This window comes from Macrotis lagotis, chromosome 1, assembly GCF_037893015.1.
Source record: "Macrotis lagotis isolate mMagLag1 chromosome 1, bilby.v1.9.chrom.fasta, whole genome shotgun sequence".
Classification (NCBI taxonomy): Eukaryota; Metazoa; Chordata; class Mammalia; order Peramelemorphia; family Peramelidae; genus Macrotis; species Macrotis lagotis.
Genome location: NC_133658.1, coordinates 823,656,438 through 823,683,550, shown reverse-complemented (window position 1 = coordinate 823,683,550; position 27,113 = coordinate 823,656,438). Strand labels below are relative to the sequence as shown.

The following is a 27,113-nucleotide window of genomic DNA, read 5'->3' as shown; positions in this document are numbered from 1 at the left end:
AGGGACAGAAATTTTCAACACAAAAGTCTTCATTTTCCCCTAGAAATGAAGTAACAAACTGTTTTTAAATAGAACATTTTAAAGTGAGAGTTTGTGAAGGATCATTTTCAATTATTTAATTTTTGATTTAAACAAATTTCGATTAATAAACATTTATTTTCTTTCTCCACTAGGATCTCTTGATTTTGGGAGGGACAGAGAAGAAAAAATAAAACCCTGTAACAATATGCACAGTCAAACAAAACAGATTTTCACATTACTGCCTTTGCACAAGTCCCTCCCTCCCCCTTCTCTTCCCCTCTGCCTCTTAGAATCTCTGTCTTCCTTCAGAACACTATTCATGGTCCACCTCCCCTGACTCCCTCAGTTGCTTGTGCCTTCTATTTTTTAAAATTACATTGTATTATTTTGTATTTTCTAATTTTTTCCTTTATACATGGTGAATCCCTCCTAATAAAATAGCACATCAGTCAGTTTAATTTTTGTGCCTAAGACTATGCCCTGCATATACTAAGATGTTATTATGTATGGGCATGCTGGTTGAGAAGTACAATAGCCATCAATAAGATACTGTAACAGTCATCTTGAACATCAAAGGAGACAAAGTCAGTGTTTCATTGCTGCAGAAACCAGTAGAGTATGTGGCGCCCCACCCTAGGATACCTTTTTTAAAATTTTATTTATTTAAGGCAATGGGGTTAAGAGTGACTTGCCCAAGGTCACATAGCTAGTCAATTATTAAGTGACTGAGTTTAGATTTGAACTCAGGTCTTCCTGATTCCAGGGCTGGAGCTCTATCCACTGCGCCACCTAGCTGCCCCCTTCCTTCCCTTTTTTTTTTAATTTTATTTATTTACCTAGGATATCTTCAACTTCTGAGGATACCTTAAAATACAATATGGAAAGGACTTTGAATGGAATGTATGATACAAGAACTTTGACCTCTTGTCTTGCTCATGATTGTAGAGTGATCGAGATTGCAGCCTGTCACTCTGCCCACACTTCTGCAGCCAAGACCCAAAATGGCCACATTTACATGTGGGGCCAGTGTCGGGGCCAGTCTGTTACTCTACCACATCTCACCCACTTCTCCTGCACAGATGACGTGTTCGCTTGCTTTGCTACACCGGCTGTCTCATGGCGCCTCCTCTCTGTTGGTGAGTTTGATAGCATCTGATTTGAGGACCTACGGAGGACTGTTATGGTTCATGAAGTAGTGGATGATTTATTTTTGTGTGATAAATTCAGAGCAGGAAAACCTCTTTTACTTCTGAGGGAGAGAATGTGACTAGGTTAGGCTGGCTGAGTTAGGAGTCTGAACTAAAAAACCTGCTTCCTTTAGACCAGAAATTCTTAAGGGATCTATCTAGGACCTTATTTTCTAAAAATATTTTGGTAACTATTTCAGTATAATAGATTTTCTTTGTAAGCCTGTATATTTTGTTTTGTGCATTTAAAGCCATTTTGAAAAGGAATCCAAAGGTTTCACTAGATGGTTAAATATGCCATCAAAGACACAAAAAAAAGGTTCAAGGTCCCTGTTTTAGACCTTCCCTAGAGCAAGGGGAGTTAGGTGGTCTAATGGGATCTCAAAATGTTTAAGCAAACCCTATTTGCCATTGAGTAGTTCTACAGAAAGTTGGCATTCAGTTCCTTAAAATAGTGGAATAGTCAACAAATTAATATTAAGTGGAGTAAACAGCACTGGGGCCATAATTACTAGCCATTTACCCATTTTGCATTTGAATAATTGTCCAAATGACTTGATATTAGCTAAAAGGTGAAGAAGTAGTTTGTTTATCAAAGATATTATTGCAAAATGTTGCTTGGGATAGTCATATGTGGAAGCATTTAGCATCTGTGAATAATGTTAATGATTAATTTTATTAAAGTATTTTGAAATAGACAGTCTAAACTCAAGCTACAAGAATACCCTTTTATTATTGATAAAATTGATAAATTATTGATATAACAAAATATTAATGTTTATGTATCATATAATTTATACCACATCACATAGTAAATTATATATTGTTAACACTTAATATTTAATAGCTTTATTATTAATAATAATACGAGTATTCCCACCATCAATGCTGGTATCAACTCCTCTTCACTTTATATGATGATCTTTGACAATTGTTATGATATGACCAAAATATCTATCACTTTGCAATTAATCTGATACTGGGATTATCTAATGAAAAATATACAGTTAGTTTGTTATTGGGTTCGAGCCTTTCCAGTGTGATAGACCCTACTAGGCTTTATTCTCCTCTGATGCCGCTTTTACCATGAAGAATCATATTATAATAATATCTAGCATTTACATAGTGTTTAAATATTTGCAAATGATTTAGGGGATGAGTATTATTAAAACTATTGTTTATATATGTATGTATGTATATATAAATATATATATATATATATTTTATATATATATATATATATATATTTTACTAGGGAACTGGGTGGCTTAGTGGAAAGAGCTCTGGGCTCTGGAAGCCTGAGTTCAAATTTGACCACAGATTACCTATGTGATCCTGGGTAAGCCACTTAAATGCTGTCTGCCTCAGTTTCCTAAGCTGTAAAGTAGGGAAAATAGCACCTACTTTCTATGGTAGATCAAATGAGATAATATATGTAAATTACTTTGAAACCTTGTTATGTAAATGCTAGCTATTATAATTACTTTAAGATTGTTTCTTTGAAGCAATCCTTTGAAGTCAGTAATAGTAAGACTATCTCTATAAGGAAACTTAAGACCCAGAGAGTGACTTGCAGCTTTCAGGTGTTGAAGCCCAGAGTGAAACTCTGACCTTCTGGCTCTGAGCCCTGATGTTCCTTTCCTAATTCTGTGCTGCCATTTCTTCTTTTGTATTAAGGCATTTCACCTTGTGCATTTGAAGCTTGAACCTAAAAAATTCAATGGAATTGTTTGCTATAGGATCTTGAGCAGGAGTGTGTGGTGGACTGGAGGTATAGGTGAGGAAGGGCTGCACCTGCAGAGAAATCCCAGGGGAATTTGTTTCTCATTATTTGGAAGTGGCTCTTTATTTTGGGATGTTCTGAGCACGTCTAGTGTGTAGTTCTGAAGCATCCTTGTTGCCCTAGAGCCGGATGACCACCTCACAGTGGCGCAGTCACTGAAGAAAGAGTTTGATAATCCTGAAACTGCGGACCTGAAATTTCTGGTGGATGGAAAATATATTTATGTACACAAAGTTCTTCTCAAAATTAGGTAAGGGATTATTGTTTTTGTTTTTGTTTTTTGTTTTTTTTTGTTTTTGCAAGGCAATGGGGTTAAGTGACTTGCCCACGGTCACATATCTAGGTAATCATTTCGTGTTTGAGGTAAGATTTGAATTTAGGTTATTCTGACTCCAGGGCCAGTGCTGTATCCACTTCACCACCTAGCTGCCCCTGTTTTTTCTGCCTAGTGGAGTTAGTTCATTAATTTGGAGACAGCAACTATGAGTAAGCTATTGTACTAGTATTATGGGAATTCCAGGAAGTATAGGCTATTTCAAAAGTCTTATCCCTGTTGCTACTTGAATGCTTGGCACATTGAAGGCATGTAATAAAGGCTAGTTGATAGATTAATCATTAAGGAAAGAGTAGGTGGATGTGGTAAATGTTTTCTGAATTGTAGACTGTATTGAGCAGTCATTTTAATAATAATATTTTAAGTGGCTTTCCCAAAGTCAAACAGCATGGTAATTATTAAATGTCTGAGGTCGGATTTGAACTCATGGTCTCCTGACTCCAGGGCCAGTGTTTTAAACCACTGACTTGACTAGCTCCCCATTGTTGTAATAATTAAATGAGATATGTTTAAATTGCTTCTGTAAACTTCAAAAGCTATAGTAGTTCATTAGAACTACTAGATCTGACTAAATTTTACAGAGATAACCAATTGAAAAAGCTCTGGATGTTATTATTAGTTTATATATTCTCTGCTAATTGCATTCTTCATCATTTCATGCCTGTCTTATTTCTCTGAATTCTTTATATTCAATACTACTGCACAAGGATAATTACATTGACGACCTAAGTTCAAATCTGACCTCAGTCAATATCTGGACAATTTACTTAATCTCCATTTGCTTTAGTTTCTTCATTTGTAAAAATAAATATTATTATAGCACATCTCTCATGATTATTGTATCAAATGAGAAACTTGTAATAATATTTATGTACTTTTACTATTTTATATATTTAGCAATTCATAAACCTTAAAATGCTATATAAAATGTTGACTATGATTAATACTGTTATTATTTATTATTATATACTAAACATTTTCAGCCATTCCCCAGTTGATGCTCATCCATTTGATTTCCTTTTCTCCCCTAGTAGAATGCACGATCCTTGAGGTAGCTGCTATATCTATTTTTATTTCCCCAGCACCTTACACAGTGGCTAGAACCTAGCAGGTGCTTAATAAACATTTACTTGTTGATTGATTTCTACCACAAAGACTGCTGCTATTGATTCATTTATCAGGTGTGAACATTTTCGTTCTGTATTGAATGGCAATGAGGATGACATAGTAGAAATGGATGAATTTTCGTATCCTGTTTACCGAGCCTTTCTGGAATACCTGTACACAGACTGTATCAATCTTCCTCCAGAGGATGCAATAGGTAATTATCACAAGATGATTAGGGGCATGACCAGTGATTTGGGCTTCATTCCTCTCATCTCTTTCCCTTTCTTCTACTTTTTGTGAATAAAGGCAGGTTGAAACTCCCAAGTAATTACTACTGGTGCTATTAATGGTGTTTTTCTTGATCATTTCAGGCATACCCCATCATAACAGATAGCTGCCATAGGAACTGCCTATTAGACATTTACATTCTAAAGAAATGTGGCACAGTTAATAGAAAATCCTTTGTAAATTGATACTGCACACACACACGCACACACACACACACACACACACACACACACACCCTACCTTTAAAAAAAACACACCCTAGCTAGAGTAGAGGAAGAGTTGGTTGATGCTTGAAATTAATTATTCTTAATAAATACTCTTTCATTAGAACTACTAGATCTGGCTACATTTTACAGAGATAACCGATTGAAAAAGCTCTGTCAGCAAACTATCAAGCAAGGGATCTGTGAGGACAATGCCATTGCTCTGCTTTCAGCTGCAGTGAAGTATGAAGCCCAGGTAAGAGGAGAGATTTGAGGCAGCAGTCATAGCTTTATGGACTTGCTGCCTAGCCTTGTACTTCATGGGACTGCTGGGAGCTGGTCACCTGAGACCATGTATGTGAAGTGCTTTGTAACCATAAAATAGGAATGTGAACTGTTTTTAATTGCTTTATTTGGAACAAGGACCAGTTGATCAATTGATATAACATTACACATGCAAGGCACCTGTGCTGGGGACTGTAGATACAAAGATAAAAATGAAACAATCTCTGCCCTTAACGATTTTATCTTGTATTGGGGGAAATGATAAATACAAAAATATGTATATATAAAATGTGTATATGTGTGTATACAAAATATATATTTAATATATGTGCATATATATTATACATGTATGTGTGTTTTTACATACATATAAAGTAAATAAAAGGGATTTTCCAGGGGAGGATTTTCCAAAAACCCAGCTACATGAAGAATTTGGATAGTTGCTTCAAGTTATGCTCCGCATCAGCTGTAGAGTGACAGAATTTGTCCACATTTCATCATTGTGGCCTAATCACACATGATATTCTAGACTTGAAAGCAAAGAACAAAGAGCTATATTATTTACTTGTGGTCCTCATTACAGTTCCTATTATTTTCTCTAAGCATTTTTCACTCTGATTTTTCAAAAATTATTTTTAAATTCTTTTGCATTATTATTGTTATTATTGTTATTATTATGATTATTATGATTATTATTATTCAACCTGAATGTGTCAGCTGATGTTTTGGAATTTCCCTAAATTGCTTACATTTAAAAATCTTACCTTTGAATAACTGGTCAGTTACTTGCCCTGTAACAAAGGCACTGGATTTTTACGAATTTAGTACCCTATTTCCCTTCAGAGTAGTAATTTTAATTGATTTATTCACTGATATTGGGTCTCCACTATGGACAGTTGGATCCTGTTTGGTCTTTGGCAGTTGGCCATCATCAGTATTACCTTGGTACAATCTGAGTCTTGGGCTCTATTGCTTTACAGAATCTCATTGCAACTGATTTGACTCTGTGTCCATATTTGCTTATTGATCTGTTCTAACAAATTCTGGATTAGTAATCCCCATATGGCAGTTTTCAAGCTATTCAAAAGAGGCATAACCTTAATTTTTTAATGTTAAAATTAATAGAAATATTATAGATTTAATAGTGTAATAATATATAAAGAAAAATAAAAATTTAACATTAAAAATTTTACAAGTATTTTTATAAGCCTCATGCTATTGATGGCAAGTAACGTAAGACTGATTTTCAAAGGGAAAAAATCTTGTTTTTAGATTAATATTTCAAATTTAAAACATTAAAATGATACTTTTTTATATGTATGTGATTGCTTATTATCAATGTTTTTTTTTAATTTGGGAGCACTATTAGAAGCAAATCTTAATTTAGAAAATGCTTTACAGTGTTCATTTTTCCCTTTACGTTACATAAAGCTATGTTTAATTTTGTTCATTTGAGTTTGGTGAACACTTAGAAAGCATATATGAAATGTAGTGTGCCAGAGTAAAAAAGCTAAAAGTCTCAGTCCTCAAAGACCTTAGAGCTTAGAGTCACAGATTTAAAGCTGAGAAGGACCTTTAAGGTCATGAGGTCTAATCTAAAAATGAGACTCAGAGAAATCTTCACTTTCCTAGTGTCCCAGAAATAGCAAGTGACTGAACTGAGAACAGTCTAGAGAGAATACAACACATAGAAAAATTAGTCTGAAATAAAGGAGATTATGAGGACAAAAGAAAGTTCCAGTATTCTATAAGAAAATTTGAGAAAGGCGAGATCCTTCTCATTTAGGGGATGAGCCATAAATGTTTTCATAGAGAAGGCAGCCCAGACCACCCCTGGAAGAAAGAAGAGGACTCAAAAAGGCAAGAGTGCTGGGGAGTGCATTCCAGGAATCTGGCCAATAGAAGTGTCTTCTGAGTTTAGGGGGATGGCTAGTTTATTTTGATTGGAATATAAAGAGTATGAATAAGCATATATTAAGTTCTTACCATGGTTAAGTACTGAAGATAGCAAGTATAAGCAAAAAAGAAGCCAGAGAGTAGAGTTTCAGACAGGCAAGTCAGAAGGAATGGTGATTGGAACTTTGGGAAATTAGCTGAACATGCCTTTTAAACTAGAATTGGTATAAAGTGATTAGGAGGAGGGAATGTAAAATGAGTCTGGCTTAAGAAATAAAACTAAGGACTTTGTATTCTATTTCACAGGCCATCAACATTTTGAACAGAGAAGTGCTATTATTAGGTAGATTTTGGGGGGAGTTGTAGATTTGTCAGGGGAAAAAATAACTAGAGACAAGGAGAATATCAGAAAGCTATTGTAGAATAATAGTCCATGAAAGAAAAGCTGAAGGAGGGTCTGAGTGAGATGGGAGATAGCATGAGTGATAGGGGAGAAAACATGGGGCTCCCCTAGAGGTAGAATTGGCATGACAGGACCTTGCAACACAAAAATGATTTCAGTGTTGACCTCCTCTTTAATCATGTGATCAGGTACAATAAATCATGCAATACTATTTTCTTCAGAAACTTCTATTCTCCTTATAGTAGTCCATAATAAATGTCATCCACCTTTTCTCTGGTTACCATAAACTTTGCATCCAGGTAATCATTTCTAAGATAAAACATTATTAATATAGAACTGGTTGGATGTGGGAACTCAGTTTGGGAAATGGTGAGTTTGAGATGCTGGCAGTATATCCACGTGGGATGATCAGAATGAGATACATCAATTTGAGAATTGTATGCATGGTAGTGAACTTTAATCATGGGAGTGTATAATTGATTCTGTTGAGAGAGAGAGAGAGAGAGAGAGAGAGAGAGAGAGAGAGAGAGAGAGAGAGAGATTAAATGGATCAGGGAAATCTAAATGCAAAAGAGCAACCAGGTAAGGAACTAGGGTTGACAGTATCATGAGATGAAAAGGTAGTTGGCAAAGACTGTCAAATGCTGAAGAATCAGGGAGGTTGAAGACAGAAAAAAATTATTAGACTTGTCATTTAAGAAGTAACTTTTGACCTTGGAGAGGATAATTTAAGTGATGGAGACCGATTATAAGGAGTTGGGGATTGAGTGGGAGGTGAGGAAGTTAAAAGAGGTATATGCTACTTTTTCCTAGAACTTTAAGAGTGATAGGGAAGAGATAAGAGGCAATGGCTTTAGGGAATAGGAATAAAAAGAGGTAATTATTTTTTTCCAGATGGGAGAGAGTTGAGTGTGTTCAGCTCAGAAGAGGTATTTTTTTAATTAAAGACTTTATTTATTTTGAGTTTTACAATTTTCCCCCCATTTTACTTCCCTCCCCCCACCCCCAACAGAAGGTAATTTGTCAGTCTTTACATTGTTTCCATGTTGTACATTGATCCAAATTGAATGTGATGAGAGAGAAATCATATCCTTAAGGAAGAAACAAAGTATAAGAGATAGCAAGATCAGACAATAAAATATCAGGGTTTTTTTTTTTCTAAATTAAAGGTAATAGTCCTTGGTCTTTGTTCAAACTCCACATTTCTTTCTCTGGATACAGATAGTATTCTTCATTGCAGACAGCCCCAAATTGTCCCTGACTGTTGCACTGATGGAATGACTGAGTCCTTCAAGGTTGATCATCAGCCCCATGTTGCTGTTAGGGTGTACAGTGTTCTGGTTCTGCTCATCTCACTCAGCATCAGTTCATGCAAATCCCTCCAGGCTTTTCTGAATTCCCAACCCTCCTGGTTTCTAATAGAACAATAGTGTTCCATGACATACATATACCACATTTTGTTAAGCCATTCCCCAACTGAAGGACATTTACTTGATTTCCAATTCTTTGCCACCACAAACAGGGCTGCTATGAATATTTTTGTACAAGTGATGTTTTCATCATCTAGGAAGAAGTATTTTGTTCATTTTTTTAATTAACCAAGCATTTATTTTTTCCCCCTTCCAATGGGGGGGAAGCCTACAAAAACCTTTCTAACAAATTCCTATATTGGTAGTATACAAAAAATGCACATTTCATTATTCTCAGGAAGAAATTCAAGATAAGAGAGATGATATAATCAGTTCAATGTACCAAAGGAGGCAAGGACAGATGGAGATGAGACAAAATTGTGAAATAATCATATCAAAGATAGTTCTCACTTTTTAAATTTTTTACTAAAAATTTTGAGAATTGTATTGTAAATATTGCTTTATTTAGTGTTTATTTGAATTCCTAAAAAACTAGAAAATCAAAGGTATTTATTTGCAGGTAAATGGAAGGGTGATTCATAAGTTCTACTTGGACAGGAAGGGTTTGATGGAGTTGGTTTATCATCAGTTCAGAAGTCACAAAAAACACCATTTCATGGAATATTTGGTCATCTCATATTGCACTACTTATCATAAGTACTTGAAAAATATGACTAAGGTGCGGCTAGGTGGTGAAGTAGATAGAGCACTGTCCCTGGAGTTGGGAGTCCCTGAGTTCAAATCCGGCCTCAGACACTTCATAATTGCCTAGCTGTATGGCCTTGGGCAAGCCACTTAACCCCATTGCCATACCAAAAAAATAAAAAGACAAAAAGACCAAAAAAAAAAAATATGACTAGCAAAAGATTTATTTGTCTGCACTAATACCTGTAGTAGAAAATGAGAGGGGAAAAGATTCTGTAGAGAACTTTTGAAAACCTTCTTTATTAAATCCAAATACCCAGTAATGGCAATGCAAAAATGGGCATGAGGAGGACAGTGCAAAATATGTTGAAAAATGTGATCAAGAAATAAGAAACAAAATCCAAAATTTTGTATACCACACACAGGACTCACATATATCAAGGTTATTTTCTTGGAGAAAATAATCAAAAGGTTCTGGACATGGCAAGAACCAAATCACATACAAAGATTAAAACTCATTATTATTTAACCATAAGTTATTCATTCCTGATATTTGGAGTCATTCTGGAATCAGCTTAATTGTGTACAATCAGACTACTCATTTGTTAGAGAAGAAAACAAAATTAATGCAAAACTAGAAGATTAAAAGTGAGAAAATAAATCTAGTATCCAGTTAAAACAATTCTAATTGAACAATTTAAACCCTCAAGAATAGGACCTGGATAGTGAAATGTATATGAACACAGATTTTATTTATTTCCTAAATAAACTTACCCAGTGTACATCAATTTTTATAATGAGGAGAACAAAAGAGCCTAGACATCCTCTCATCCAGTAAGACTTTATCTTTTTGTCAAATTAAAAAAAAAATAAAACAGCCAAAGGCAATAACTAGTTTAGATTGAATTCATTTTAAAAATCTTATGGAGAAGAATAGTAGAAGATGATGAACTTTATTACCCAATAAAATAGTGAGAAGCAATGGAGGGAAAACAAGTTTAAAAGAAGTTTGACAAAAAAAAAAATTTAAGCAAATCTGGAGGTTATTTAAAGATGTAACTGGAAGGAGGTTGACAAACCATAATTCAATAAAAATAGTAACTGATGTAGATAGTGCAAGCAAAATATGCACATTTCAATGGAGACTTGTTAGTAACATCCATGAATATTGAAGAAAGCAGAGAAACCAAAAGAGGGACAAAAATAGTTAAAAGTTGAAAAACTGTACAAAGATTTATATAATAAAATCTTTTTCACCTTTAAGGATAGTGGAAACATCCCATTTGGACTCTAGACACTCCAAGCCCAAATGGACAACAACATGAAGATATGGCAGTCACACTGTAGGAAACATAATTGAAAAGAGCAGCTTTTCTGGATCCAGTATATATAGAAGAGGAAATTCCAGTCTGGAGGTGGCATAATTTTGAGGGGTAGAATATTAAGTTTTCTGAGAGGATAGCAAAGGCATAGAAAAGAATCTTGGAACTCATTATTATAAGAAGAGAATATTGAGGATATCTGTAACAATCCATATGCTGACTTTTCCATCTATGAAATTTTTTTACAAAAATAGATTGAAGTCACCTTTGATGAAGGTATGCAAAGGGAACAGAAAATCTTTCATGGCTGATATTTTCATAATTTATATTTTTACAAGTTAAGCAATTGACTGAAAGGCACAGAGGATATCAGTTTCTTTAGCACTTAATTGTGTATTCATCATAAAAAGCATTTGATTTAGTAAAACCAAATGCTGCCTTAAAGGTTCTCCTCCAATTGGATATGTCAGAATCATTTCAAAGATTTCTTAAAATATGTAAGAGAAGAGATAACTGTCAGACAACTCTCTAATGGTCAGTATCAAGCAAGGGATGAAACAGAGATTTGCCAAAGGTGTTTCCTGCTACAATGGTGAAATGACAAGCACAGGGACCAAAAACATTCATTAAAGACCTAATATAGGTCAGACACTATGCTAAGTGCTTTTGCAAATTAATCTCATTTGATCTTTACCAGTTCTATTATCCCTATTTTATAGTTGAGGAAAACAGGTTTAATGACTTGTTCAGGGTCACACAACTTGTCAGTAGTGTCTGTGTCCAGATTCCGATTTAGCTCTGGACTTAAGACACAAGCACTTAATGCATTGTGTCACCTAGTTGCATTTATGAGAAGTACCATCACTTACAAAGAGTTTAGTCTAACTAACCCCATAGGGAAAACCAATAGATAGATAACTCATAGAACTAGTCCATCAATATACATATATATATATATATACACACACATACATACATATATATACATACATATATACATATATATATGTATATATATATATATCATACACACACACACACACACACACACACACACACACACATATATATCTTGGACAGTCACTGAAAATAGACAATGAGTTGGCCCCTGAATTGATCAAGTTGGGTTCCTTTGGGAAATTTCACAGTATTTTTAATGAAACATGTCTTGTATTAATATCAGTTTTCTTCTGGTAATGTTCCATTACTATAATTCTTGGAATCGCACAATTTTTGAAGAATCAAGGATGAGGATCATCCAATAAATTTATTTATCCAATGAATTATGACTGGAAAAAAGGATGAGCCATTGACAAAGCAAAAGAGATAGATAACCAATGATATCCATGCAGCAGGCATTAAGAAAATTACTCTTAGTATATTGGGTGGACCTCTTGGAGCAGATTATAGGGGGTTAGGGAAAAGATGAGTGGGCATAGGTATGTTCAGATTTCCAGAATACCCATATTGATGAGATCACAGATCAACCAAAGTGTTTATTTCTAAATGTTCATGTGATTGTGCCAGATTCATGGAGTTCATTTTTAAAATTTATTAACATCAGAATGTATGTCAGGAAAACTAGAAGTAAACATTAAATAAAGATATCCATGTTTATTTAGTATTTGGCACTTAGCCTGGATTTGTAGATCCCTTTTTATTCATTAGTTTTGATCCTTAACACTTTTGAATTCCTATCTTCCTTAAAATTCTTGATTTTGCCTAATTATCCATGAAGCAGAATGGTAAGACAAAAAAAAAAGTTAAAAACAAGCCCAGAATACTAAGAATATGAATGGATGCCAGTTATTTTATTTATTTTTTTGAAAATACTATTATAGGTACAGGATAAGAAAAGTTCAAAATCAACTTCTTTGTGAAATCTTTTATGATTAATGTAGCCTCTTTAGAGGCTTCACTAGATCAATTCGCTGCTCAAAGAGATTGTTGGAGTTGGAAGGGACCTTGACCTTAGAGGTCATTTAGCCCAGAGGTGTCAAACTCAAGTCAGGATACAACCCACGAGGGTCCATTTCTATTGGAATTTGTCAACATTCTATTGGAGCTTGATCTCTTACCTTACATCTGATAATTTGGATTCCTGGAATCAGTGGACTTTCTGAATGTTTGTCCATTGAAATGAGCTATGCTATCCCCCCCCCCATTTTTTACTATTAAAAGTTTAGCTTCTGATTCCAATCATTTTATGCATATTTTTCTGACACAATGTTCCATATATGACTGAACAACTTCATCCCATTGATTCTAGATCAATAAGAAGTCAACCTTTAGGGGGCGGCTAGGTGGCGCAGTGGATAAAGCACTGGCCCTGGAGTCAGGAGTACCTAGGTTCAAATCTGGTCTCAAACACTTAATAATTACCTAGCTGTGTGGCCTTGGCCAAGCCACTTAACCCCGTTTGCCTTGCAAAAAAAAAAAAGTCAACTTTTAGTTACATGATCAATTTTGACTGATCTGCAACAGTTTTTGTTTTGGAAGTTTTCTATACATGTTGATTTATATAATCCCATAAACAACCTGATAGCAAAGTTGACAGGTGTGTGGATATGTTTGTTCAGCATAATAATACTTTTCTTCCTGGAACCCATGAACTGTTTCTTGGTCCCCAAAGGTTTCTTAGAACATAGCCTGAAAAATAACGGATATATAGACACTTCTTGACAACTGTCAGTCTAACAAAAGAATTCATGTACTTTTTGCTTGTTATAACAAAAATATTAAAATGTGAGAGAGCTAGAAATTCAATGATTTTCTGACATTTGACATTTATATTGCATTTTCAGGTTTGCAAAGCATTTTACCTAGCTTATTTCATTTAATCTAGTCTCAGTTGGTGACTATTATTTGAGGTCGAATGCCCTCTGATCTAATCTTTTCCAAAGGTTACATTTGCTCTCTTTGTCCTTTGAACGAAGAAAAAAATCAGTTGCTGTAACCTGATTAAAAGGAACCTAGATGATAGTCATGTCTTTCAACCTCCTCTTCTTTTCTGAGAAGTTGTTTTTAGCCAAAAATATTTTAAATCACTGAAGGATATAGAACGGGGAATATATCTAGCAAAACATGTTTCCTGTTTTCACAGTCTCTTCAAGTTGGAACGGATAGTCAAGGTCTGCTAGCCCAATTCCCTCTGTAGTATCTTTGCCTCCACTTCCTCTTTTGAACAGCTCCTATTGTTAAGTTTTTTTCTTAGTTCCGACAAAGTCTGCCTCTAATTTCCTCCCATCGCTCTTGACTCTTTCCTTTGTGTCCATAAAGAACAAGTTCAGTATCAGCCACAGAACAGCTCTTTACATTCTTGGAAGTTCCCCCCAAATGTTGCTAATCCTGGAATTCTTTGAACTGCTTCTTGACTCAGAAGGGTAGATTCCAAGGGTCCTTCCTAAAATGTGTCATCTAGAACTGAACAGAGGATTCCAGGTGGGATGAGAATATAGCCAAGTGCCATATCACAGTGCTGTATAGCAGAACTATACCTGCCCTCCTTTCTCTTTCTCTCTCTCTCTCTCTCTCTCTCTCTCTCTCTCTCTCTCTCTCTCTTAGTTTGAAGGTTATCTTTAATCTTATTTTTTATTTAAGGCAATGGAGTTAAGAATGACTTGCCCAAGGTCACACAGAAAGGCAATTATTTTTTGTACTTAAAGATTTTATTTATTTTGAGTTTTACAATTTTCCCCCTAATCTTACTTCCCTCCCCCCCTCCACAGAAGGCAATTTGCCAGTCTTTACATTGTTTCCATGGCATGCATTGATCCAAATTGAGTGTGATGAGAGAGAAACCATATCCTTAAGGAAGAAACATAAAGTATAAGAGATAACATGATCAGACAATAAGATTTATGGGTTTTTTTTCTCAATTAAAGTTAATAGTCCTTGGTCTTTGTTCAAACTCCACAATTCTTTCTCTGGATACAGATTGGCACTCTCCTTTGCAGATAGCTCCAAATTGTCCCTGGTTGTTGCACTGTTGGAATGAGCAAGTCCATCAAGGTTGATCATCACCCCATGTTGCTGTTAGGGTGTACAGTGTTTTTCTGGCCCTCCAGGGTTCCCTGAAATCCCGTCCCTCCTGGTTTCTAATAGAACAATAATGTTCCATGACATACATATACCACAGTTTGCTAAGCCATTCCCCAATTGAAGGACATTTACTTGATTTCCAATTCTTTGCCACCACAAATAGAGCTGCTATGAATATTTTTTTACACATTATGTTTTTACCCTTTTTCCCCGATCTCTTCAGGGTATAGACCTAGTAGTGGTATTACTGGATTAAAGGGTATGCACATTTTTGTTGCCCTTTGTGCATAATTTCAAATTGTTCTCCAGAAAGGATGGATGAGTTCACAGCTCCACAAACAATGTATTAGTGCCCCAGATTTCCCACAACCCTTACAACAATGATATATTATCCTTTCTGGTCATATTGGCCAGTCTGAGAGGTGTGAGGTGGTACCTCAGAGAAGCTTTAATTTGCATTTCTCTAATCAGTAATGATTTAGAGCAATTTTTCATATGACTATGGATTGCTTTGATCTCCTCATCTGTAAATTGCCTTCAGCAAGGCAATTCTTAAGTGTCTGAGGCCAAATTTGAACTCAGGTTCTTCTAATTCCAGGGCTGGTGTTCTATCCACTGCGCCACCTAGCTGCCCACTCTATTTCTTTTTAATATGGACAAAGACAAGTACTGTATAGCAGAACTACCCTCCTTTTGGACTCTGACACTCTCTCTCTCTCTCTCTCTCTCTCTCTCTCTCTTGGTTTTTTCAATGTAATGGGGTTAAGTGACTTGCCCAAGGTCATACAGCTAGGTAATTATTAAGTCTTTGAAGCTGGATTTGAACTCATTTCTTCCTGAGTCCAGGGCTAGTACTCTATCCACTATGCCACCTAGCTGCCCAACTATTTCTTTTTAATATAGCCAGACAAGTGCTGTATTGCAGAGCTATGCCTGCCCTCTTTTTGGACAATATTTCTTTTTTAACATAGCCATAGACTGTATTTGCTATTTTACCTGTCATGTCACACTATTGAATCATTTATACCTTTGTGGTCCATTAAACTCCCCCAGACTATTTTCATGTTCTGTGTACAGCCACTACTCTGGTATATCTGATCTTCCGTGAGCAGATGCCTTGCTGCAAAAACCTCCTTGTATCCGCTCCCCACGATTGTGTATGATGTTCATGAGTAGGGACTGCCTTACTTTTTTATTTGTATAACTAGTACTTAGCACAGTTCTCTAATGTAAATAGCAATTGTTATTCTTTGCAAGAAGTTCTTATGCAGAAATTCAACTTCCAATCACTCCTTCACTCTGCTGTAAATATCTCAGTGGATTTGGGGATGGCCTCCTTGAGGAATAAGCACTAGAATTTTGTCTGAAGTTCCTACTTCTTCTCCATTGCAATTTTTTAAGATGGAAAGGTCACTCTTATGGGAATATGTTAAATATAATTGCACATTGTACACCTTTTACCAGATTGTTTGTTGCAGAGCCTGGTAGAAAAATGTGAATCTCATAAACTTGCAAATGGATGAATGATGAAATCTACCTTTGCATGTCATTTTAAAAAATAAAATAAATTAGGAAAAAGGAAAAAAAAAGATGGAATGGTCACTTCCTCCCAAGATGTTTATCTTTTAAATATCAACAATTGAGTCTTTCTTGTTAGTCCAGTCTTAGAATAGTAGTAACCCTTTGACATCCTCCATCTTTTGAGAAATGAAATAATCATTAAAAAGTAAGTCAGGAATTTATTAGTTGGTCTGCTTTTAACTGAGTTGCTTTTACCATCAAAATTAAGATAGTTTATGGTCTTTGCATCCCCAGACTAGGCAATAGGCACTTACTATTACTTAATTCTGGGGATACAAATATAAATGAAAAGAAACAGTTCTTGCTCTTGGGGAACTTTTTTTTTTAATTTTTGCCAGGCAGTGGGGTTAAGTGACTTGCCCAGGGTCACACAGCTAGGTAATTACTAAGTGTTCATGACATTGGATTTGAACTCAGGTCCTCCTGACTCCTGGGTCAGTACTCTATCCACAGCACCACCTAGCTGCTCTGGGTTTTTTGGTCTGTCGTTCTTTTTATTTTTGTTTTTTAAAGGCAGTGGGGTTAAGTGACTTGCCCAAAGTCACACAGCTAGGTAACTATTAAGCATCTGAGGTCAAATTTGAACTCAGGTACTTCTGACTCCTGGGCCATTGCACCACCTAGCTGCCCTCTCTTGGTGAACTTTTGAGGGAAGTCAACAAACAGAAGGGAGAGGAGGGGGTAGGGAATGGAGAAGATGAATTTGCCTTCATAGTGATATGGTATAGAAAGTCAGATGCACAGGAGGGAAATGAAGGTTGAAATGAAGATTGTTCCTTGCCACAATAGAGGTACCAGGCGGAGTTCACTGTGGCAGAAGGGAGCTAGCAGATGAATGTTCCAGGTGAGGAGGCCTCAGATGCTGAAGGAAGCTCCAGGGTAAAGCTAGAGTAGGACAGGTATTGGAAGACTAGAAAATGTAAAGCACATTCAAGAAGGTAATGAAAGTTGGCTCACCTAGACAGCTCTCCAAAATGGAAACTCCAAGGGCAACTCCTCAATGAGAAAAAGGCAGCAAAGTGCTGGGTTCATCGTTGTTGTTCAGTTGTATCCAACCTCTGCCCATCGGGTTTTCTTGGCAAAGACACTGGAGTAGTTTGTCATTTCCTTCTCCAGTGGCAGACAGAGGATAAGTGACTTGGCAAAGGTCACAAACTAGGAAGTTCTGAGCCTGCATTTGAACTCAGAATTCTTTTTGACTCCAAGCCAGCAGCCATTGTATGGTATAACAGTTAAATGATTGTTGAATTGAATATTCAAATGCCATATTATGACTATATCATGCTTCTGTTTCCAAATCCTTTTGATTTACTTTCCTCTCTTTATGAATAATAATGTTGAATTTCATTATATCACAAATGACTGATATTGAAATCCAATTTTTCCCTCCAGGACTTAGAGGAATTCTGCTTCCGATTTTGCATCAATCATTTGACTGTTGTTACACAGACTCCAGGCTTTGCAGAAATGGACCATGACCTTCTGAAGAGCTTCATCAGTAAGGCAAGCCGAGTTGGAGCCTTTAAAAACTGATCAGTAGCTACAGCCAAGAAAGGGACTCTAGTCCTTTCCAGTTCCCATAAAAAAAGCTTGAGAGGAAGAGCTTTCACTTAATTACCCCTAGCAGAGTACATATCTCCTGAGGACAGAGCAGCCAGAGTCAAGTCTTCTCTATCACTTATCTGCCTGAGTCCAAAGTTTACAGAGAAAGTTGAAAATGAGCAAATGCTGTTATTTCCACCTCAGGTTCAAGTGCTCCATCCATTACAAACCCTTTACAGCTTTTCCACTTTCCTTTTCAAATCACTCCAGACAGAACACCTTTATATCGGTTTTTGGCAACAACAGTCTCAGGTCATAGGATTTTGTGCAAGTTGTTTCCATTATTCTACATTCTGGTGGCATAACAGAGACAGAGGTCCATTTACTTTAGGCCCAAAGTTTGGGTTCTGAAGACAGCTACTTCCTGGTCACTCATGATGAAAGAAAAACCATATATAATGATTAGAAAACATGTTTGTGTGTTTGAACAGTGTGGTCAAGCGTCAAGTTCCTCTGGTACAGTCCATTCTAGAGATAATGACTAATTTTCTAACATTCATTAGCCTTCATAAAGACCTTGCCAATGAAAGAATCAAAGGCCCAAGGGCTAACTTTACTATTTTTTTTTAAAATGGGTCATGAATTCCTCAATCAAGGATATTAAATATGAAGTCTTGATTCTGAATGAATGTCATTCTGAGCTCATCTGCCTTACATATGAAAAAAGTATCTTTTATTTCTCTTTGGGTTAACAGGGATGTTCTTCCCTGCACAATGATGATTATTATCATGTATCTTCCTTAAGGCTTTTGTGTTACTCTGAATACAGATCAGTCATACTGGAGCCAAAAATCAGACAAGAATTCTAAATGGCTAAAAAGGACCCAGTATTCGTTTTTTTATAGAGATGTCTGACAAGATAGATTTTTCCAGACTACAATTCAAATGAAGTTATCTAATTGCAGAAGTGGAACTCGAAAGGACACTAACAAGACAAGTGCAGATCCCAACACCGTATTATGTAAAGGGGAACATTTTAGAGTTAGAAATTGCATCCTCTACTGATCTAATATTGGATAAGAAAGTACTTCTCTACAGATAATTGTAGAACAAGTGTTTTTGCCCAAGAAGAGAAAATTTAAAAAACACTAGCAATTCCTTGCCTCTTAAATGCAAATAAATCTATCTGGTATATGAAATTTGTGTTTTCTTTTTTTAAAGCAGTTATTCCAGTAGTAAGGAGTTTCAGAGAAGCCATACATTACAACATACAAAAAAGACTATAAAAGTAGCATTCATTTTAGCACCCATGCTCTCTCACTTGCCATGATCAGTTTTGATCTCTTGAGTTTTGCTTGATTAGTTCTCTATTTTAGTGGTTCTTGAGATCTAGAGTCATTATTTAGTAAAGCAATCCAGGATTTTTTTCTTTGGTAAGGCAATGGGGTTAACTGACTTGTCCATGGTCACACAGCTAGGTAATTATTAAATGTCTGAGGTTAGATTTGAACTCAGGTCCTCCTGACTCTAGGGTGGGTACCCTATCTACTGTACCACCTAGCCACCCCAGCAATCCAAACTTTTAATCACATATGCATAAGTACACATCCAGTATATATGTGTGTGTGTGTGTGTGTGTGTGTGTGTGTGTGTGTGTGTGTGTGTGTGTGTGAGAGAGAGAGAGAGAAACAAGGTGCATAGATTTAAAACATAGACTATTTGAGCTTGACCCATGGTAGGGCCTTTCTGAGCCCATATTGGTCTGATCGTGATGTCATTTTGGGTGTGTGTGTGTGTGTGTGCGTTCAAAGTTTTGGGAGGACCTGTTCACACACACACACACATATACACACACATACATATTCTCTCATGTTAAATTATGTATCAATTTCTTTGGTTTTTATAAGTGATTTATAGGTCATTCACCAAAAAAAAAAAAATTCAGATGGATGAGAATTGTCTTTTATTTCTTTTTTTTTTTTTGAAGGTTCAGTTGAGGTCTTTATTATTCTCTCTTTAGGACAGCTTTCAGCCCAGGCCAGACACAGCAATACCTCCTATTCAGGAAGATAATTCCACAATTCATCCCTCAGGACACACACTAGTTTATAACCAATGGTGTAGTGCAAAGAACTGAGTGTGGATACTCTCTTACATTCTATGTCACTTTGGGTAAACGACATCCTTCTAAACCTTAGTTTTCTGTAAATAGGGATAATATCTACTTCACTGGCTGATGCTGAGGAAAGGACTTTGTAAACCTTAAAACCCCAGATTAATGTAAAATATTATTCCTGAAGTGTAACCTCAGATACTTCAGCGTAAAATTAATTTTTTTTCCCTTATTCCAACATTAGTTGTGTGGTGTGTCTGAAAGCTTCTGGATTTTTTTCTGGAGCTGGTGTAGGGATGGTTTGCTCTGGGATGACCTTACTTAAGGGGCCCCTCTCTCAGTTATGACCTTCCTCCTCTCCCAGGGAGGAGGGGAGGAGGAGGTGGTATCCAAGAAATAGGAAGGGCCCAGTAGGAATTGAGGGGAGGATTGGATATGATTCAGTGAATTCCTGAGCCTGCTGCTCATACAGGTTCCTTGAGACTTTCCAGGGATTTCTTTACAAACCAGAAAAGGTTTCAATAGAAAGGACACTAACCCCACCCAGCCCCTTCCCTGTTTATTCAGTCTCATGACAGAGGCAGCAGAAAGAGCTTGGGAAGGACCTAGGTCAGCGGTTCCCAAACTTTTTGAGAATGAGAACCCCATTTTAAAATTTTTCCAAACATCATATGATGTTATTCTACTAATATCATTGAAAAATGTATAATGATAAAAATCTTCTATGAATTTAATACTTCATGTATTTCAGTGAGTTTTCACTTTTGTAGATTTGGGCATTCCTTTCAGAGGTACATATTACAACCCATCTTATCATTACAACCCTTCTTATCATTCATGGTTCTTATCTATGTTCTACCCTAAACCCACCATAGGGGAGGTGCATGCAACAAGCTTGGGGCTTTCTTCTAGGTCTCTTGTCTTTGGATACCAATTTGAGCAAGCAAGTTGACCATTTATTATCTATTATTCTCATTATATTACTAATTCATCTTTTCTAGTCACACATTTTTGGGATGATTTTGAAAAATTTTCTCCTTTCTATTTTTTAAATTTATTTACTTATTCTCATTTTGTACAAATAATGTTTTTTATGTATTAATAAAATATTCTTGTTTAAGAGTAAACAAAATATCCCCTCCCCCAAAAAATATAGACTCACTTGAGCGATAAAGTAAAGGGGAGAGAAAAAAATTAAAATTAAAATAAAAAATAATAGTAATAATTGTAGGTATGGCCAGGTGGCACAGTGCACAGAGCACCAGCCCTGGAGCCATGAGCACCTGAGCCCAAATCCAGCCCCACATACCCAACAATCACCCAGCTGTGTGACTCCATGCAAACCACCCCAACCCCACTGTCATGCAAAAACAAAAAAAGAAAAAGAAAAAAAGACCCAAAATAAAATAAAATAGTAATAATAGTAGGGATGGCCGGGTGGCAGACAGAGCACTGGCCCTTGAGCCAGGAGCACCCGAGTCCAAATCTGGCCTCAGACACCCAATGATCACCCTGCTATTGTGGCCCAAGGCAGGCCACCCAGCCCTATTTGCCCTGCATCCCCCCAAATAATAATAATAATAAAAAATGTGCTTCAGTCTGTGTTCCAACACCACCAGCTTTGTCACGGGTGGATCACATTCTTTATGATAAGTCCATCACAAAAGTCACTTCCATATTTTTTCCACCATTGCCATTGCTGATCGCAACTCCCTCCATTTGTACTTCTCTACTACCATGTACTATATTTTCTCTCTCCTTTCACTCTGACTCTGTTGTAGGGTAGATGAGTGGCGCAGCAGACAGATCCCTGGCCCTGGGGCCAAGAGGCCCTGAGCCCCACTACCACCCCTTAGACCCAGCATCCACCTGGCCCTGTGGTCCCAGACAGGCCTTCCAATCCCAGCCCCTTGCAAGAAGTATAAAGTAAACGTGTTATATCTGACCACTCTCCCCCCATGGCCCATCCTCTCCTTCATTCACATCCCCCCTGTCCCCCTTCTCTCCTTACTCCAGATGCCTATACCCCATTGAGTATATATGCTGTTTCCTCTCCTAGCCACCTCTGATGAGAACGAAGATTCCCTCATTCCCCCTTGCCTTCCCCCCTTCCATATCATTGCAATAGCTCATTGAAAAATCTTATAATCTTGGCCTATTCCCCCTCTCCTTTTTCATTCTCCCATTACATTTACCTTTTTTCTATTGACTCCATATTTTATCTTCAAATTCAGCTTTCTCCTGTGCTTCATCTATAAAAGCTCCCTCTACCCGCTCTATTGACTGAGAAGGTTCATATGAGTATTATCAGTGTCATTTTTCTATGCAGGAATACATGCTGTTCATCATCGTTAAGTCTCTCATATTTTCCCCTTCTCCTCCACTCTATGCTTCACCTGAGTTTTGTATCTGAAGATCAAACCTTCTGTTCAGCTCTGGCCATTCCAGCAGAAACATTTGAAATTCCCCTGGTTCATTGAAAGTCCATCTTTTTCCCTGGAAGAGGACATTCAGCCTTGCTGGGTAGTTGGTTCTCGGTTGCATTCCAAGCTCTTTTGCCTTCTGGATTATTATATTCCAATCCCTACGAGCTTTTAATGTAGTTGCTGCTAAGTCCTGTGAGATCCTGATGGCAGCTCCATGATAACTTGAACTGTGCCCTTCTGGCTGCTTGTAATATTTTCTCTTTGACTTGGGAGCTCTGGAACTTGGCTATAATATTCCTGGGGGTTGGTTTTTTGGGATCTCTTTCTTGGGGAGATCAGTGGATTCTCTCCATTTCTATTTTGCCCTCTGCTTCTAGGATATCAGGGCAATTTTCCTGTAGTAATTCTTTGAAAATGATGTCAAGACTGTTTTCCTGATCATGACTTTTAGGTATTCCAATAATTTTTAAATTATCTTTCCTAAATCTGTTTTCCATATCAGTTGTTTTTTCAATGAGATGTTTCACATTTTCTTCTAATTTTTCATTCTTTTGGTTTTGAAGTATTGAGTTCTGATTTCTCATAAAATCAGCAATCTCCCCAAGTTCCATTCTTTGTCTGAAGGATTTGTTTTCCTCAGAGAGCTTTCTTATCTCTTTTTCCATCTGACCAATTCTGATTTTTAAAGCATTATTCTCCTCAATGACTTTTTTTTGTTGTTGTTTGTTTTTTGTTTTTTAGGTTTTTTGCAAGGCAAATGGGTTAAATGGCTTGCCCAAGGCCACACAGCTAGGTAATTATTAAGTGTCTGAGACCGGATTTGAATCGGGTACCCCTGACTACAAGGCTGGTGCTTTATCCACTACACCACCTAGCCGCCCCTCCTCAACTTTTTGAACTGTTTTATCCATTTGACCTAAGCTGGTTTTTAGCATGCTATTTTCTTAAGCATTTTTTTGGATTTCCTTGGCTAAGCTGTTGACTTCATTTTCATGTTTTTTCCTGCATCTTTCTCATTTTTTTTCCCCAATTTTTCCTCTATCTCCCTCAATTGATTTTCAAAGTCTTTTTTGAGCTCTGTCATGGCCTGAACCCAATTTCTGTTTTTCTTGGAGTCTTTAGATGCAGGAGCTTGTGCTTCCTCATCTTCAGACTGAGTGCTTTGATCCTTCTTGGGATCATGGGTAAAGTATTTCTGAATGGTGTTCCTCTTTTTTCTCTGCTTACTCATTTTCCCAGCCTGAGCCTGGTTTTGGGGTGCTTCCTGAGCTTTTGGGACACCCCCACAAGGGTCTCAGTGTGTGAGGCTATGTCCTCCCTCCTGGTCTGTGAGTGACCATATGCACCCCCCTCTACCTTGGGGCCGAGGTGGGGGGGCCCTGCTGTTCTATGGGGGGGCCTAGACTGTGATCAGGATCTGAATGTGGTCAGAGCCCCAGAGTCCTGTTCCTGGGGTAGAGGACAGAACTCTGCAGTCTCTCTTCACTCCCCTCCCTAGGTTCAATGGGCTCATGCCCTGGGGGCTCCTGCTTACCGGCTCCGCCTGCTTCTGCATCTTTATCTGATCTTTTTTTTCTTATATCTATCCAAAGCAGAACAGGATATTTTCTTCACCTTCTACAGCCCCAACCCTTTCTTTTTTTCCCTTACTCTTATATCTGTCCAGAGCAGAACAGGATATTTTTCTCACCCTCTGCAGTCCTCAACTCTCCCTCCTCCAAACTTCTCACAGCTGCTTGCTGTGTGCCCTGAGGGCTGGGCTTCATGGTCTCTCTCTGGCAGAGGTCCCCCCTCCCCCGTTCCCCTAAATTGTGCCCGGTGCTCTCCAGGGTGAGCTCAGGAAACTCCCTGGCTGCTGTGAGCCACAGCTCCCAGCGCCCTGGGGCTGCCTCCGGGAGGCTGAAGTTCTTTTGCTCTGGTGGGCCACCCCTCTGGCAGGCCTCCCCTATAGCCCCGGGGAGCAGAGCCTTTCCACTCTTTTCCCAGTTACCTTGAGTTGGAGAACTGGTTCACTGGGTCCCTCTGTGGGTTCTGTTTCTCGAAAGTTTAGTTAGAGTCCTTAGTTTCTAAGTATGAAGAGAGAGTGCCTAAGAGACATCCTCTCTTGTCGCCATCTTGGGTCCACCCCCAAATTGTCTTTTATTTCTACCTTTAAGAGTACTAGATAGATAGGCCTCATAGCCATCTATTATTGCTCCTACATTATGCTTCACTTTTCTTTGCCACTTAGCTCCAAGAATTTGAAGCCAATTAAAACAATGAAGACCCCAGATCTCTTCTATTAATCTTTGTTTCATCCTGATTTTCAGTGCCACCTTGCTAGAAGTTTTGTTGCTGTTCATTTGTTTCAGTTTCTGAACCTTTGTGACCCCCATTTGTGGTTTTCTTGGCAAAAATACTGGAGTAAGGGGTGGCTAGATGGCACAGTGGATAAAGCACCAGCCCTGGAGTCAGGAGTACCTGGGTTCAAATCCGGCCTCAGACACTTAATAATTACCTAGCTGTGTGGCCTTAGGCAAGCCACTTAACCCCATTTGCCTTTCAAAAAAAAAACCTAAAAAAATACTGGAGTAGGTCTTTCCTTCTCTGTCTCATTTAGCAGATGAGGAAACTGAGGCAATCAAGATTAAGTGATTTATACAGGTAGATGAGTCTTCTAGGCCCAAAACACTCTACTTCAGTGCCACCTAGCTGATCTGCCAGAAGATAATCAATGCTTTCTTCTGACTTTTTTTTTTGACAACTTACTTCAAGTCAAAAGAGGGACATTCAAAGGAGAACAAAGAGAAGTTAGTTTTGATTTGTGTATCAGTGTTCCTCTTAAAAGCATATTGTGGGGGTGAAGGGAGGAAGAAACTTGGGTAGGTCTACACCCACTCTGTAGACAATGCCACATATATATGCATCTGGAACCACATCTGGAATATTTAAAATACTGCTTATCTCCACATGGTTTGTGATGATAGCTTGCAACTATAACTTACAGTACAACTTTGTGTGAAAGAGAATAGGTGTATAACAAAGGCTTATTAACTGATGGATAGCAAGGACTGGAAAGCAACATTTTCCTTGAAGTTTTTTAATAGACATAACCTATTAATCATAAGAACTAGATGAAAAAAAGTCTCTTGCAGTCTAAAACCAACTAATTTTAAGAAATCATGTAAACTTTAACAATTATGAAAAAGGAAAGATTCAGGTTAATGAATGAAGTTTCTGGGGAAAAAAATCAATGGATCTTTCTGCCCACTTTTTCTACCTCTAAGTGTCTATCCTCACAAAAAGGTCAGTGCTCAGTTGGACTGGTCCTTTTTTTTTTCTTTTTTGAAAGGCAAATGGGGTTAAGTGGCTTGCCCAAGGCCACACAGCTAAGGTAATTATCAAGTGTCTGAGGCCGGATTTGAACCCAGGTACTCCTGACTTCAGAGCCAGTGCACCACCTAGCTATCTCTGGACTGGTCCTTTAAGAGGTTAGGGAAGGAAGGAAAAAAACAGAGGTTGTAGGCAATAAGAGATTTTCAGATTTTGCATAGACTCCTTATCTGTTTTATTTTGTATATGGAAATAGTCTGTCTTGGGGGGGGGGGGGAAGAGTTGATTAAATTGAAAAAACATTAAAAAAAAGGAAAAGCAAATCAAAAAAAGGAAGATGGTCGATCCGGGAGACCATTTTGCTTCCTTGCTACTCCCCTCCTGGAAGAGTTGGAGTTGAACCTCCACTTCTTTTGTGTTTCTTATTTTCTCACAACTAATTCATGATTAAATTCATTTTTTTTCCAGTGGGGTAGGATATTGTGGAGAAAAGGAAAGGAAAGAAACATTAAGCACCTACTGTTTTCCAGGTACTTCTGTTTGTATATTATCTCATTAATGACCTTACAAAAATCCTGGGAAGTAGGAGATAATATTATTTCTATTTTACAGTTAAGGAAACTGAGGTAGATAAAGGTTGAAGGACATTCCCAGGGTCACACAGCTAGTTAGAGTCTGAGGTCACTTTTGAACCCAGGTTTTCCTGATTCCAGGTCTAGCATTCTTCACTGTTTTACTCTACCTGTAACAGAGCCTGAGTGATAGTAATGTTAGAAACCATTTGCTTTTCCTTTCAGTGACAAAAGCATTATTTAAGATATGTAGGGAAACTTTTTTTTCCAATAAACAGTATGGTTCCATTGACCCTGGGGACTGGTAGAATGCTTTTTTTGAACATTGAGACCAAAAAGCATTCCTGACTCCTATGAACTTCATTGGAAAGATTAGGTTGCCAAAATTAGGAAAATAAAAGTTAATTATTCTTCTGTATAGATTAGGTAACTTGAGAAAGAGGCAGATGAGATTTTAATCTTTAAATAATATCCCTTAATCACAGAAGACCTTTTAACAGATTTTTTTTGGATGAGGTTAAATGCTAATAGATATAGGCACTAGGAGTCTCCAGGTGGAAAGTGTGCCTTCTGACCTACACCTTGCTCTCAACAATGCCTTGAGTTCTGTAGAGATTAAAGCTTTAAAATCAGAAGTGGGAGT

At 37.3% G+C, this 27,113-nt stretch overlaps 1 protein-coding gene across 6 annotated transcripts in view; it reads left to right on the top strand.

Moving 5' to 3' along the window:
* The window catches only part of RCBTB2 (RCC1 and BTB domain containing protein 2), a 162,970-nt gene extending 143,599 nt beyond the window's left edge, over positions 1–19,371 (top strand). For all 6 annotated transcript variants that reach the window (XM_074217124.1, XM_074217123.1, XM_074217126.1 and 3 more), the window contains 5 exons: positions 967–1,157; positions 3,115–3,241; positions 4,507–4,646; positions 5,049–5,179; positions 17,898–19,371. In XM_074217124.1, coding sequence (XP_074073225.1) covers positions 967–1,157; positions 3,115–3,241; positions 4,507–4,646; positions 5,049–5,179; positions 17,898–18,038 — 730 coding nt within the window. In that variant the 3' untranslated portion in view covers positions 18,039–19,371. The remainder of the gene's footprint in view (positions 1–966; positions 1,158–3,114; positions 3,242–4,506; positions 4,647–5,048; positions 5,180–17,897) is intronic.
* Positions 19,372–27,113: the final 7,742 nt, after the last annotated feature.